The 15,858-nt window shown below is 47.3% G+C and overlaps 1 protein-coding gene across 1 annotated transcript in view; it reads right to left on the bottom strand.

Moving 5' to 3' along the window:
• The window catches only part of CDH23 (cadherin related 23), a 438,368-nt gene that overhangs the window by 194,671 nt on the left and 227,839 nt on the right, over positions 1–15,858 (bottom strand). Inside the window, exons 10-11 of the mRNA XM_058298988.2 lie at positions 14,749–14,861; positions 13,291–13,479 (exon numbers count right to left, since the gene is read on the bottom strand). Coding sequence (XP_058154971.1) covers positions 13,291–13,479; positions 14,749–14,861 — 302 coding nt within the window. The remainder of the gene's footprint in view (positions 1–13,290; positions 13,480–14,748; positions 14,862–15,858) is intronic.

Raw genomic sequence — 15,858 nt, 5'->3', positions numbered from 1 at the left:
ACAGGAGCCAAGTGGATCCAACATTTCCAATGCCTGAGAGGAAAGTATGGTGTACACAGATGAATTGTCCTGAGGGGGAGAGGAGAACTGTCAGTGTTCAGTTGTCTGGGTCAGCTGGAAGGGCTGATGGAGACCCCGCTCTGGTACTGGGGAAGCCGCCAGAAGCAGGGGCCGTCTTGGCCAGCCGCTCCCTGCCCTCCTTCCCTCCCAGCAGTGTGAGCCTTTAGGCGCAGGATCCAGAACACACACTGGAGACCCACTTGCATTTACGTGGAAGAGTGGTTTACAGAACAATTGAACAGAAAATTCCAACCTTCCCAACAACCTGCCCAAGCAGAAGGGAAAGCATGATGGTGCTGTGGTGGATCAGCTGCAGAGGCGATTAAAGAGGTAGGGGCTGGGGGAGCGCAGGTAGGGTCAGGAGAGGAAAGGTGATCAAATAGGAGAAAACACAAATGATACGGTGGAGGGCAAGGGGGCGGGGAAGGCGCTCCTGGGAATCCAAGCGGGTGAGCATGCGGGTCATTTCCTGTGGCTTTTCAGACCCCAGAGGGAGAGGCAGGGAAAGGCACAGCACTGGGCCACGGGAACAGGCTGCCACAGCCTCTAATTTGAAACTCTGATGAGCTCTGCCTCTCCAAGAGTGACTTCTGGGGCCTCTGCTTTGAGCTTTTTTGGTGGCGATTTGCATCATAACCATCTATTTGCATCTCAACTGTCACACTGTACAAAGGCTGATGTTGGTTTCCGCTCAGTCCTATCCCTTCCATGCCGACCTCTGAGAGTTTTCCATAGCCGGACAAAGGAGAAGAAATTATTCAGCCAGATGACAATGCAAATGGAGGCCTCGGCGACACAGAGGGCCTCTTTCAGGCCCCACTCTTTGCCCTGAATGGTCTAGCAGTGCCTGAGATTCAGCAGAAGGCCGAAGAGCAGTTGGAGACCCGAAGGGGATGGCAAACGTGATCTGGTCCTTGGATTATTTCAGCCTCCTTGTGAGAAATGACCGCCACAGAGCTCCTACTGATAGGTAACTGCTTCCTTCTCCTCCTTGTCTGCCAGCTGCACCCTTTACTGCCCCGCCAGGACCCCCGAGGTCATCCTTCCTGCACAGACCCAGAACTGGTCTGCGGCACAGGGCACTGAGGACCCAGCTTGCTGGAAATCCTAGGCCTCCCCTGTATTTCTGATGTGACATTTATGTATCCTGAATCTCCCTTAAAAATATAAGAAAAAAATGCTAAAAAAAGAAATCTTAAAAGATAAAGTTCTAGGCTGAGGATGTGAGAAGATGGTAGGGCAGGGAGACTCAGGCCCTGCACTAAAACAACTGTTAAACAGGCAGGGACTGTCTGGGTCAAAACCCTGGAGTCCAGTGGAGCACTGGGAAGAGGAGAAGGTGAATTAAGGTAAACACTGATAAGTTGCTCTCTCTGTTGGTGGTCACTGGCACCCATACCCACCTCCTGCAGCAGACTACAGGGGGCTCTGGTCCCAGGCATAGATTGTTGGTGCCAGGAAGGGACATAAAATTCCACTTACCCAAGACTTGGGGTGGGCATGGGCCAATTGCTGATTGTGGCTTTTGATTAGTGACCTCATATCACTGGGGGCCTGGCTCTGAGGGTGGCTCCAACCTGCCCTGGACAAAGGTGGCAGTGAAAGAGACCCAGATTCACTAGGTTTCCTGAGGGTTGTGGAGGACAGGTGAAGGGCAGCATTGCTGGGCAGGTCAAGAAGCAGCTTTGGGGAGCTGTGGAGGGAACTCCTGGCATCCTTCCTGGACCTTCCCTCATCCCCGCTCCCAGGCAGCTGGGAACTGGCCTGCACTCCCTGGCCTTGCTCCAGCTGGGAAAGACTGACTTGGGAAACTAGGCTCCTCCCAGAATTTGCCTTCTAGGCAAAAGCAGCTTGAGCTGATGGAAGCAGTATAAGAAACAATTGAGGCAGAGGTCCTGGGCAAAGGCTTAGCTGCTTTAAGTCCAGCAGTGGAATATGCAGGAGAGAGAGAGAAGGTCTATCTCCTGGGAAGTAGAGGGGACATTCAAACTCTTTGTAAACAGGGGACCTCTTAAGATTTGCAAGCACAAACTCAGGGTAAGATACAGGCCCAGAAAAGAAAGGGAGGACCCTGCACTTTGTATTTGCTTTGGGAAGACCTTTCTGATAGGAGGGTTGTCATATCCCCAGCTGGTTACAAACTAAAAACAAAAACAAAAACCCAGGCATCTCAGGAAATAAATCCCAGAGTTAACTTTTTAAAATATCAAAATGTACAGTGTAGAAGAAAAGATAACAAGAAAAACAAAGAAAGAGGAAATGATGGCTCATCCAAAGGAGGAGGATAAAATCCAGAAAACATCAGTGAAGAAGGCCAGACTGTGGACATACCAGACAAAGACTTTTAAAACAATGATCTGCAACATGCTTAAGGAGATACAGAAGGATATAGGACACAGAAGGAAAATACAGAGAAAGAACTAAAGGATATCAGGAAAACAATAAATGAGCAATATGAGAATCTTAATAATGAGATAGAAATTAAAAAAAAAAAACAAATGGAACTATTGGAGTTGAAGACCACAGTCACTGAAACGAAAAATTCCCAGGAGGGTTTCAACAGCATATTGGGGCTGGCAGAAGAAAGAGTCAGTGAACTCAAAGACAAGACAATTGAAGTGAGTCAGGCTGAGGAGCAGAAAGAAAAAAGAATTATGAAACAGCCTAAGAGACCTCTGGGACACTAAACATATCAATATAAACAACACGGGGGTCCCAGGAGGAGAAGAGAGAGAGAAAGGGGTACAAGGGATATTCAAAGAAACAATGACAGGAAACTTCCCAAACATAGCAGAAGACATGAAATATGCACATCCAAGAAGTCTGGAGAACATCAAACATGAAATGCAAAATGTCAAATGCAAAGGAAAAGGAGAGTTATGAAAACTGCAGGAGAAAAGCAACATGTTATATACAAGGAAGTCAAAATTAGATTAAGTGCCAATTTCACATCAGAAACCATGGAGGCAAGGAGGCCTGGTTGAAGTAAAAAGTATTGAAAGAAAACAAATGCCAACCAAGAATTTTATATATGGGGAGACTTTCTTTATAAAACGAGGATGCGTTTAAGACAGTCCCAGGTAAGCAAAAGCTGAGGTAGTTCATCACCACTAGTTCTGAGCTACAATCAGTGCTAAAGGGAGCTCTTCAGACTGAAAAAAAAAGGACACTAGATGGTAGTTCAGTGGCTCTAAGAGGTGTAAAGAAGTAAAGATCACTAGTAAAGTAACCGTTTGGGTAATTATAAATGCCAGTACTATTGTATTGTGATTTTTGGTATGTAACTCTACTTCTTACTTCCTACAGGTGCTAAAATGCAAATGTATAAAAAGTAATGTTGGGAAGAGGATGTGGCTTAAGTGATTGGGCTCCCATCTACCATATGGGAGGTCCAGGGCTTGATTCCTGGGGCCTCCTGGTGAAGGTGAGCTGGCCCACGCAGTGAACTGGCCCAAGCAGAGTGCTGGAGCAGCAAGATGATGCAAAAAAAGAGACACAGAGGAGAGACAATAGGAGACACAGCAGACCAGGGAGCTGAGGTGGCACAAGAGAATGAGTCCCTCTCTCCCACTCCAGGAGGTCCCAGGATTGGTTCCAGGTGCCACCTAAAGAGAAGACAAGCAGACACAGAAGAACACACAGTGAATGGACACAGAGAGCAGACAATGCGGTGGGGTGGGGTGGGAAATAAATAAATCAATCGTTTAAAAAAGAATTAATGTTAAATCTATGGTCCTGGACATACAATGTGCAAAGATAAAATTTGCAACAAGTACAAAAAAGGTGGAGAGATCAACAAGTACAAAAAAGGTGGAGAGATGGAGGAGTACAGGAAGAGTGTATGTGCATGCTATTATAGTCAAGATGGTATCAAATAAATATGATTGTTATATACTTAGGATATTAAATTTTAACTCCATGGTAACCACAGGGAAAATATATGGAAAACATATACAGTTAAACATAAGAAGAGACTTAATATGATACAATATAAAAATCAAGCCACCCACACTTCCCATGTCGTTGACGACAACAGAAGCGGACAAAGAAACAAGACGCAGCAAATAGACACCGAGAACAGACAACTGGGGAAGGGGGGGAATTAAATAAATAAATAAATAAATCTTAAAAAAAAATCAAATAAATATGAAAATAGGCATTAATGGAAGAATTGAGGGACAAAAAAGGTAGAAGACTTACAAAGACGAATAGCAAAATGGCAGAAGAAAGTCCTGCATTATCAGTAGTGATTTTAAATGTTAATGGGTTAAACTCTCCAGTCAAAAGGTGGAGATGAGCAGAATGGATAAAAAAAGCATTACCCAGCTGTATGCTCTTAGTAAGAGACTCACCTTAAATTCAAAGACCTAAGTAGATTGAAAAGTGAAAGGATAGAAAAAACATGCCGTGCAAGTAGTAACCAAAAGAGAGCTGGGGTAGCTTTACTAATATCAGATAAAATAATATAAGTAAAAAAAAAAACAATTATGAGGGACAAAATCAGTCATTATATACTGATAAAGGGTCAATTCAACAAGGTGATGTACAAATAATAAATATGTGTGCACCTAACAGTAAAGCCGCAAAATATCTGAAGCAAATACTGACAGATTTGAAGGGAGAAATTGACAGTTCTACATTAATAGTAAGAGACTTTAACGCACCACCTTAAATAATGGATAGAACATTTAGATAGAGGATCAATAAGGAAATACAAGATTTGAACATTAATCTAAACCGACTAGACCTAACAGACATAAATAGAACAATTCACCAAAAACAATGGAATACACATTCTTCTGGAGTGCACAAGGATCATTCTCCAGGATAGACCATATTTTAGGTCCCAAAACCAGTCTCAATAAATGTAAGCATATTGAAATCATACAATGTATCTTCTCTGATCCCAATGGAATAAAGCTAGAAATCAATAACAGAGGGAGAAATGAAATATTCACAAATATGTACAAGGTAAACAACATACTCTGAATAACCAAAGGGTTAAAGAGGAAATGACAAGGGAAATTAGGATTATCTTGAGATGAATAATAGTAAAAATATAACATACCAAAACTTATGGGACACAGGAAAGAGAGTACAAGAGGTAAATTTATAGCTGTACATGCTTACATTAAAAAAGAAGAAAGATTTGAAATCGGAGACCTAACCTTAAAACTAGAAGAATTAGAAAAAGAAGAGCAAACTAAACCCAAAGTGATCAGAATGAAGGAAAGAGCAAACATTAGAGCAGAGATAAATGAAACAGAGAATAAAAAGCAATCGAGGGAATCAATAAAACCCAAAAGCTAAGTCTTTGAAAAGGTTAATAAAATTGACAAAAACTTTGGCTAGAAGAAAAAAAGAGGACCCAAACCACTAAAATCAGAAATGGAAAGGGGGAAATTACTACCAACCCTACTGAAATACTATGAAACGCTGTATGCCAAAAAATTAGATAAACCAGAAGAAATGGACAAATTCCTAGGAATGCACGAACTACCTACAGTGACTCAAGAAGAAATATTAATAGATCGCAACAAACCAATAACTATTAAAGAGATTGACTCAGTAATCAAAATCTCCCAACCAGGAAAAGCCCAGGATGGGATTTTTACCAAACATTCCAAGAAGAATTAATACCAACCCTGCTCAAACTCTTTCAAAAAATTGAAGAGGAGGGAACACTCTCTAATTCTTCCTATAAGGCCAACATCACCCTCTTACCCCTCCTACCAAAACTAGATAAAGGTAATTACAAGAAAATTGCAGACCAATATCTTTTATAAATATAGATGCAAAAATACTCAACAAAATATTAGCAAGCTGAATCCAAAAGCACATTGTAAGAATTATACTCCATGATCAAGGGAGACATAGCCCAGGTATGCAAGGTTGGTTCAACATAAGAAAATCAATTAAGGTAATACAACACATTAAAAGAATGAAAGAAAAAAAAGCACAACACATGATCCTCTAATTAATGCAGAAAAGGTATTTGACAAAATCCAGCACCCCTTCTTGATAAAACCTTAAGAAAACTAGGAATAGAAGGAAACTTCCACAATATGATAAAGGGCATATATGGAAAACGCACAGCTAATATCATAGTTAACAGTGAAAGGCTGAAATCTTTCCCTCTAAGGTCAGGACAAGACAAGGACACCCACAGTCACCACTGTTACTCAACATTGTACTGGAAGCTCTTGCCAGAGCAATTAGGCAAAACCACACACACAAAAAAACATAAATAAAAGGCATCCAAAATTGGAAAGGAAGTAGTAAAACTTTCCCTATTTACAAATGACAGGATCTCATATACAGAAACTCCTGAAAAATCCAAAACAAAGCTCCTAGAGCTAATAAATGAATTCAGCAATGTGGCAGGGTATAAGATCAACACTCCAAAATCAGCAGTGTTTTTATACACCAGTAATGAACAACTGAAAGAAGAAATTTTAAAAATTCCACTTACAATGGCAACTAAAAGAATCAAGTATCTAGGAATAAATCTAACCATGGATGTAAAGGACATTTACCCAGAAAACTATAAAACATTGCTAAAAGGAAGCAAAGAAGACCTAAATAAATGGAAAGACATTCTGTGTTCATGGATTGGGAGACTGAATATCGTTAAGCTGAAAACAATTTACAGATTCAATGCAATCCCAATCAAAATTCCAGCAAACTTTTTGGCCAGTCATCATATTTATATGATGTTTGGAAAAGCCAATCATCATATTTATATATTGGCCCCAAATCGCCAAAGCCATCTGATAAAAGATCAAAGTTGGAGGACTCATACTTCCTGATCTTAGAATTTATTACAAAGCCACAGTAATCTAAACAGCATGGTACTGGTACAAGGACAGACTTAGAGACCAACGGAATCGAGTTGAGAGCTCAGAAATCAGCCCTCACATTTATGGCCAACTGATTTTGGACAAGGAAGCAAAGATCACTCAACTGGAAAAGAACAGTCCCTTCAACAAATGGTGCTGGGAAAACAGGATCTCCATTTGTAAAAGAATGAAGGAGGACCCCACCTCGTATCATTTATAAAAATCAGTTCAAAATGGATCAAGACCTAAATATACAAGCAGAACTATGAAACTCCTAGAAGAAAACATAGGGAAGCATTTTCAGGACCTTATGTTAGGCAATGGTTTCTTAGAATTTATACCCAAAGCACAAGCAACAAAAGAAAAAATACGTGAATGGGACCTCATCAAAATAAAAAAATTTGTGCCTTGAAGGACTTTATCATGAAAATAAAATGACAACCTACACAATGGGAGAAACTATTTGGAATCCTTATATCCAATATCTACAACAAATAAAGTAATCCTTCAAGTCAACAACAAAAAGAAAAATGACCCAATTTAAAAATGGGTAAAAGACTTGAACAGACATTTCTCTAAAGAAGATATATAAATGATCCAAAAACCCATGAAAAGATGCTTATTGTCATTAGTCACTAGGGAAATGCAAATGGAAGCCACATTGAGATACCATTTTGCACCCACGAGAAAGGCTATTATTTAAAAAATGGAAAATTTCAAGTGTTGGAGAGCTGAGGAGAAATAGGGAACAGTCATTCACTGCTGGTGGGAATGTGAAGTGGTGCAGCCACTGTGGAAGACAGTTTGGCAGCTCCTCAGAGAGTTAAATACAGAATTACCATATGACCTGACAATGCCACTGCTATGTATATACCCCAAAGAACTGAAAGCAGAGACTCAAATATCTATTTGCACACCAGTGTTCATAGCAGCATTATTCACGATTGACCAAAGATGGAAGCAATCCAAGTACCCAACAACTGATGAACGGATAAACAAAAAGTGGGGTATATACACAATGGAATATTATTCAACTGTAAAAAGGAATGAAGTTCTGACACATGCGACAACACGGATGAATCTTGAAGACATGTGGAGTGAAATAAGCCAGACACAAAAGGACAAATACTGTATGTTCTCACCAATATGAAATAATTAGAATAAGCAAACCCATAGGGTCAGTATCTAGAATATAGGTTACCAGGGGGCAGGATGTGGGTAAGGAATGGGAGTTAAGACTTAAAATGTTGAGTTCCTATTTGGATTAATGGTAAACTTTTGGTAACAATGGTGGGGATGGTAGCACAACATTGTGAATGTAATTAACAGCACCGTATTATATATTCGAATGTGGTCAAAAGGGTAAATTTGTGGTTGTATATATGTTACTAGAATAAATTTTAAAAAAAATCCATGGACCTGCACAACACAGTGTACCCTAAGTTAAACTACAGACTACAGTTAATAGTACAATTATAAAAATATGCTTGGGAAGCAGATTTGGCTCAACTGTTAGAGTGTCGCCAAACATATGGGAGGTCTAGGGTTCAAACTGACCCATGCGCAGTACTGATGCGTGCAAGGAGTGCCGTGCCACTCAGGGCTCCTGTGTAGGGGAGCTCTACGTACAAGGAGTGCGCCGGCAAGGAGAGCCGCCCTGCGTGATTAAAAAAAAGTGCAGGGAAACGGACTTTGGCCCAGTGGTTAGGGTGTCCGTCTACCATATGGGAGGTCCGCGGTTCAAACCCCGGGCCTTCTTGACCCGTGTGGAGCTGGCCATGCGCAGCGCTGATGCGCGCAAGGAGTGCCGTGCCATGCAAGGGTGTCCCCCGCGTGCGGGAGCCCCACGCGCAAGGAGTGCGCCCGTGAGGAGAGCCGCCCAGCGTGAAAAGAAAGTGCAGCCTGCCCAGGAATGGCGCCGCCCACACTTCCCGTGCCGCTGACGACAACAGAAGCCGACAAAGAAACAAGACGCAACAAATAGACACCAAGAACAGACAACCGGGGGAGGGGGGGGAAATAAAATAAATAAATAAATCTTTAAAAAAAAAAAAAAAAAAAAGTGCAGCCTGCCCAGGAGTGGTGCCGCACACACGGAGAGCTGATGTGGCAAATGATGCAACAAAAAGAGACACAGATTCCCTGTGCTACTGACAAAAATGCAAGTGGATACAGAAGAACACACAGTGAATGGACACAGAAAGCTGACGACGGGGGGGAGGGGGAAGGGGAGAGAAATAAAAAATGAATAAATCTTTAAAAATATATATATATGCTTCAGCAGTGCAAGGTGTTAATAATAGGGTGGTATCTGAGCATCCTATTTTATACATGATTGTTCTATAAACCCACAACTTCTCTCTCTCTCTTTTTTTTAAAGCTCTACACCACCTCATTCCTAGATGATAGGTCACATCTGCCCAGCTATGACTACTATAATCACTTAATCATGCATTAATTCAACCAATATTTTTGGAGTGGCTCCCATGTTCTAGGCAGTGTATGAGGCCCTGGGTTACACCGGTGAGTCAAAACAAATGTGTTGGGAGCAGGTGCAGCTCAAAGTGGTTGAGCGCCTGCTTCCCATGTATGAGGTCCCAGGTTTGATCCCCAGTACCTCCTAAAAAAACAAATGAAAAAAATGTATGAGGTCTTGGATTCAATTCTCAGTACCTCCCAAACAGTAACAACAACAGAAAAACCAACCAACAAAACAAAACTGGTGTGACCTATGGCCTGTGGTTAACAGCCATACTCTAATGTTCTTGCATCAATGCCAAAGCTGTACTGTGTAGATAATGGGGGGTATGGAAAAAGTGTGCCAAATGTATGCTATGGACCATGGTTGGTGGTAATAGTCTGTTGATATTATCTCATAATCGTAACAAATATTCCACCATGCTGTGGTGTGTTGGTGAAGGGGTGTTGTATGGGAATTCTACACATGTGCATGATTGTTTTGTAAGTTAGCCTTTCTAATAAAAATATTAAAAAAATAGAGCGGGTTGGGGGAAAATACACCTAATGTAGGATATGGACTATAGTTAGTAGTAATATTTTGATGCTGCTCTTTCATAACTTATAACAAATGTTTCACGAATATGCAAGCCGTTGGTGTTAAGGTGATGTACGAGTTACGCATGCTTATTTTGCTTATTTTGCAAGTTCACAACTTTTACTATACACTTATTGTTTATGTATGTTCATGTATGAATGATCTACTTCAATGAATAAAACATATTTTTAAAAACAAAATTAAACAAACATGTCCCTGCCTTTGGATTGTTCAGTCTGGTCGGATGACAGACAATGAAACAATCACAGGAATAACTGTAAAATCACAAGGACGGCGCGAGCGAGGGAGAAGCCGCCTACAGAGCCCGTCGTAAGGGGGCTGGCGCTCTCCTAGCGCTGCCCTCCTGCACATTTCCTCGCTGAACGCGTCACCTGCCACATCTAGCCAATCCAGAGGCCCCTTCGACTCTGACAGAAATCCCGGCACAGATTCTCCTCTTAAAAGGGGAACCGCAAGAACTGGCATGTAAAAAGATCTCTTTTACAGTGGCTGCCTCATCTCTTCTTGAGGTTCCTGATTTCTCCCAGATCCTGGTCGTTTTGATCGCTTAGGCCACTCAAGTGCCTTGGCCTCTGCCCCGTCCCGTGGCGAGGAGGCTGGCCCGCGGTCAGAGGCACTGGCCAGCTCCCTGGAAGCAGCACGGGAGGGCGGGGGTTGGCCTGGGGGTGCCAGGGGGGCTGGCACGGCGGCCGTGCTGGGCTCCGCCTGCCCGGGCAGCCCCGCGGAGGCCGGCTGAGCTCACACTCCCAGCGTTTCTGGGGACACTGGAGACAGGGCTTCCCGCACAGGGCCTGAGATGGGACCGAAGGGCTCAGGCCACCGTGAAACCCCCAAGCCTGGCCTGGCGAGGACACTGGGGCTCACCTGGGGTGCTGGGCCTGCTCTGGATGAACCAGCCCCGGTCAGGGAGCTTCTGCTGCGTGGCCCAGAACGACGGCTGACACTTACGTGTGGCAGGCACCCCGCTAAGCCCTTACCTCCATCTCTCCATAGCCCTGTTGACCTCCTTTGTGGCAGGGACAATTATTTGGCTGCTCGCCCACCTTTCCCAGCCTTTGGGAGTGAGGTGGGGGCACACAACTGGTTGGGGCCCATGGGCCGTGGGCGGAAGGCAGCGTCGCCTCTGGTATGGAGCACAGATGGGACTGGCGCTCAGCCCTCTGGCGCCTCTTCCCGTCTCCAGCGACGGAGGAAATGCCACATTGCACCCCTGAGCGGCTACACAGGCGGGGTGTCCCTGCTGACCCCCCAGCGGGCCGAACAGCCTGAGGGCGAGATAAACCTTTGTCGTAGGAAAGGACTGGAATTTCAGGGCAGATTTGTTAGTGCCCTAAAAACCGAACTTAAATTCTTTTTCTTCCTTGTTTAAACAGATGGGTAAAGGGAGGCTCAGTGACTCACCCAAGGTCGTGGAGCTAGTCAAGGGTAAGGCCGGACTGACACACAGGCCGCGTCTATGCCAGGGCTTGTGCTGGCAGCCACCGCCCGAGCTGCCTCCAGCCTCAAGCCCATTGCCTCGGCCTGGCATTTGAGGCCCCGAGGCCTGTGCCCAGTCCTCCTTCCCGCACCAAGCCCGCGTCAGTCCAGCCGCCGGTTTCTGGGTCTCGGCCTCTGTGTGGGCCAGTGCGCAGCCAGCCGGCCTTCCGGTGCTCCCTGCCACCCCGGGGCTCGGCCCTAGCGCCCCTTCCGCTCCCCGGCTGTCCCTCCTCCTCTGAGCGCCGGGAGCCTCCGGGCCCATGCAGCGGCCGGTGCTCCGCAGTCGGCGCTTGCCTTGGCCTCGGCGGCATTACGGGCCTGAAACCAACAATGGGACTTTTCCCCAAGGTTGTCACGTACACAGTTGCCTCTAAAAAGAGGGAGCCTGCTCTCCAGAGGGGATACAAGATGAGCCGCTGGGGTGTGAGAAAACCCTAGAACTTGTTTTTATACTTATTGTTTCTCTACCCTCTGGGTGTGTTTTGCAATGCACGTACGGCGGTTGTACTGACGCACTGTTGGACCTGGGGTCATCTGCCACTACCAGCAAATCCAGACCACCGATTACACACCTTGGATTCCTCCAGGAGGCCAGATACGGCACGTTGTAAACAGTAGGTGCTCAATAAATCCGTCATCTCAGACAAGTATGTACGGGGAACTTAGCAGATGGAGGCATGCGTGTGCAGACACACACACGAGCACACACTGGAGCGGGCACACGCACACACGCTGTGGGGCTGGTTTGCGCACGCGGCCCTGAACCTGGGGGGACCGCAGCCGGGCGGGGGGTGCTGACGGGGGACGGGGAGAGGCTGCGGAAGGCAGGGCTGATACAGGCTCGTGCGGCAGTTTGCTAAGCGGGCAGGAGGAGCGGAGGAGAAGGGCTTGGAGCAAGGCCACGGCGGGAGCCCCACGCGGGGAGTAATTGAAGAGAAGCACCTCGGGCTGGAAAATTTAATGGGATCCCGGAGCCGAGCCGGCTGGGGCAGCAGCGGTAATAAACAGAAGTCCTGTTAGTGACAGTGGCCGCTGACGGACAGGGAGATGGGGCCCGGGGAGGAGCTGGGCGCAGCGGCGGGAGGCCGGTGGTCCTGTAGGGCTGGCAGCCTGCCCCGTCCAGCCCTGGCCCCCACCCGACGACGGCAGCAGGGGGGCACGGGAGGGCTGCTGCCCGCCCAGGTGCCTCCGCCCTCCTTCTGTCCCATTGATTGCTCCCTCACTGGGAGCCATATCCCTTCAAGGCTGGGTCCTGTCCACAGAGAGGCAGGTGCCCCCGAGCCCTTTGGAGGCTTCTTACAGCCTGGAATCCTCTCAAAAGCTCTTAAGTCCCTGGGGCGCCTTGTCTGGAAAAGGCGAGGTCTTTATGACAACTGGAAGCAGGAATAAGACGTTCTGGCAAGGACGTCATTTACACCGGAGCCTCCAAACCTGTGTCCCTCAGCCCAAGGGGGCCCGAGACGATCCATGAGGCTGCAGGGGAATACACTTACGGTTTATTTCCACCTCTGAAGATTTTTATTTTTTGTGTATGTCATCTAATATAGCTACTATTTGTGTATGATGGCCATGTATCTAATTTCTAAGTAAATAAATACATACACTGGAGGTGTGCGCTCAAATGTTTTTTCGCAAGGTGTAGGGGAGTGGCCCAAAAGATGGGAAGCCACTGAATTTGACAGCCTACTTCTCAGAACACGGCGGGGGGCGGGGGGGGGCAGCAAGGTTTGCTTCTCTTTTGTAGCCGAGGACCTGAAAGCCCGGAGTCACCTGCACCCCGCCCCAGGCTGCACAGCCTGGCAGGGCTGCGGCTCTGACCGGGCCGTGCCGGCGACTCACCTCGTCCTTATCCACCACCTGGATGAAGAGGGGGAGAGCAAAGCCGACCTGCGCCAGCTCGGTGATGGCCACGCTGTACTCAGAGCTGTTGAACTCCGGGGCGTTGTCATTGATGTCGATCACAAGGATGTTGAAGGTCGTCGTGACCGTGGCATCAGACGGCGTGCGGTCGTCGTTCAGCTCCGTGCCCTGCGGACAGAGGCCACAGTTGTGACAACAGCTATCGTTTACCAAGGGCTTTCTCAATGCCAGGTGCTGCGCTATATGTGAATCATCCCATCTAATCCTCCCCACAACCCCAGGCGGGAGGTTCTATCATCAGCACCCCCTTTTACTGATGCGGAAATGGAGGTTCGGAAAGGCTGAGTAACTAGTGCAAGGTCACACAGCCAACGTAGGTTTCAAACTCGGGCAGTAAGATTCTAGATCCGACATAGGGATGAGGTGGGGTAGGAGGACCAGATAGATTTGGGGGCTCATCTAGGGGCAAAGGGAAAATCTTTATTCAGTTTGACGGAGTTAAAAATTGAGGCAAAGAAAGTCAAGGCCACATTGAGCATCTGCTATGGACCGAGCACAGCACTGGGTGCTGTGGGTTAGACTAGGGAATAGAGAGACTCGGGCCTCTGGGTGCCCAGTCTTTGGCTGCACCAGAGTCCTAGGGCAGAAAGCCCATTCCCAGGCCTCTCCCCAACCTTCTGAACAAGGATCTGTGGGCAAGAGGCCCAGGAACGAGCATCTTTCACCAGCTCCCCAGGGCATCCAGATTCACAGTCCAGTGTGGGAACCCACACTCACATTTTTTTTTTCAGGTTACAGAATTTTTATTTTTAGGAGGTACCAGGGATTGAACCCAGGACCTTGCACATGGAAAGCAGATGCTCAAACACTGAGCTACATCCGCCACCCCCCATGCTCACATTTTATATAAAGGACACACTGAGCTCAGGGTCCCACAGTGAGCTGGTGGCAGGCTGGGACCAGCCAGCAGCTCTCTCCCACTGGGTCCCATGGCCTTGACACTGGGAGCCATCCACAGCCAACCACAGACACAGCAGAAGTGGAGAGGAGCCAGCAGGCTGGGGGGGAGGGGGGACGACAAAAACTTCATCCGCACCCCAGGCCCTCGCAAGGTCAAGGAGAGCAATTAAGAGCCAGGCTGGGCCAGCGATCTCTCCACGCCCATAGAAGGGTCTCCCACCTCAGTGCCAGTCCTAGGGGGATGCTGGTGACAGGTGCAAGTGCCCAGCAAGGCCCCTGGCATGGCCCATGCTTGGCACACGTCAGTCCCTTCTTGACAGGTGCCCTGGGCTTGAGGCCCAGGAATCAGCGCAGCGGGGAGCAGAAGTGATGCCCCCCTGAAGCCGCCACCCGGCGGGGGGCCTCGGACGCTGCTGGGCGCTGGCATCGTGGCAGGGGGCCCAGTGGCCCCAGCCCCCTCCAGCCCCTGAGTCTCACCTTCACGGTCAAGATGAAGCCGTGGCTGTAGAGGGGGTTCTCCCGGTCCAGCAGCCCGTTGAGGGTCAGCGCTCCGCTGATGTAGTCCAGGGCAAAGATGCTGTTGGTGTTCCCTGCAGGGGAGAGAGGCAGTCAGGGGCGGGCCGGGCCCAGGGCAGGTGGACGTGGGCTGGGGCCGGCCGGGGCCTCTGCATCTGGGCATTAAGACCAGCGGGCCAGTTCAAATGGACGCTGGCTCAAGCAGCGGTGGAAAGAGCACAGGGACAGCAGGAGTGGAGGGCCCAGACCCTGCGGGCCGTGTCACCCGCCAGAGAGCCCTGCCCTCTTCCAGCTCCTTCCCACCTCCCTGACTGATGCCAGGAGAAAGGGCTGTCCTTAACTTCTCTCTAACACTAGTTTCTTTCTAACAGAGGGAACAGGCTTCAGCCTCAAAGCCTTCCCGAAAGAGCAGCATCCAGCCAGGATTCAATAACCTTGTTTTCGTTTTCCTTGTACTTAATTTCATAGTCATTTTCTATTTAAGGCAATTATCAAAATTTTCTATTTATGGAGGTGATAGAAAGTTTGCTTTTATGATAATGTAAGTTAGAACACAATTCAATTAAAATAAGCTCTTATTTTAAATACTTACTAAAATTTAAAAATACATATTTAATGGGAAGTGGATTTGGCCCAACGGATAGGGTGTCCATCTACCACATGGGAGGTCCATGGTTCAAACCCCGGGTCTCCTTGACCCGTGTGGAGCTGGCCCATGCGCAGTGCTGATGCGTGCAAGAAGTGCCCTGCCACGCAGGGGTGCCCCCCGCATATGGGAGCCCCACACGCAAGGAGTGTGCCTCGCAAAGACAGCAGCCCAGTGAAAAAAAAGTGCAGCCCGCCCAGGAGTGGTGCTGCACACACGGAGAGCTGACGCAGCAAGATGATGCAACAAAAAGAAACACAGATTCTGGGTGCTGCTGACAAGAATACAGGCGGACACTGAGGAACACACAGTGAATGGACACAGAGATCAGACAACTGGGGGGGGGGCAGGTGGGGAAGGGAAGAGAGAGAAAGAAAGAAGGAAGGAAGGGAGGAAGGGAGGAAGGGAGGAAGGGAGGAAGGAAA

This window comes from Dasypus novemcinctus, chromosome 6, assembly GCF_030445035.2.
Source record: "Dasypus novemcinctus isolate mDasNov1 chromosome 6, mDasNov1.1.hap2, whole genome shotgun sequence".
Lineage (NCBI taxonomy): Eukaryota > Metazoa > Chordata > Mammalia > Cingulata > Dasypodidae > Dasypus > Dasypus novemcinctus.
The sequence above is the reverse complement of the archived record's forward strand: the minus strand, read 5'-3'. Positions and strand labels throughout refer to the sequence as shown.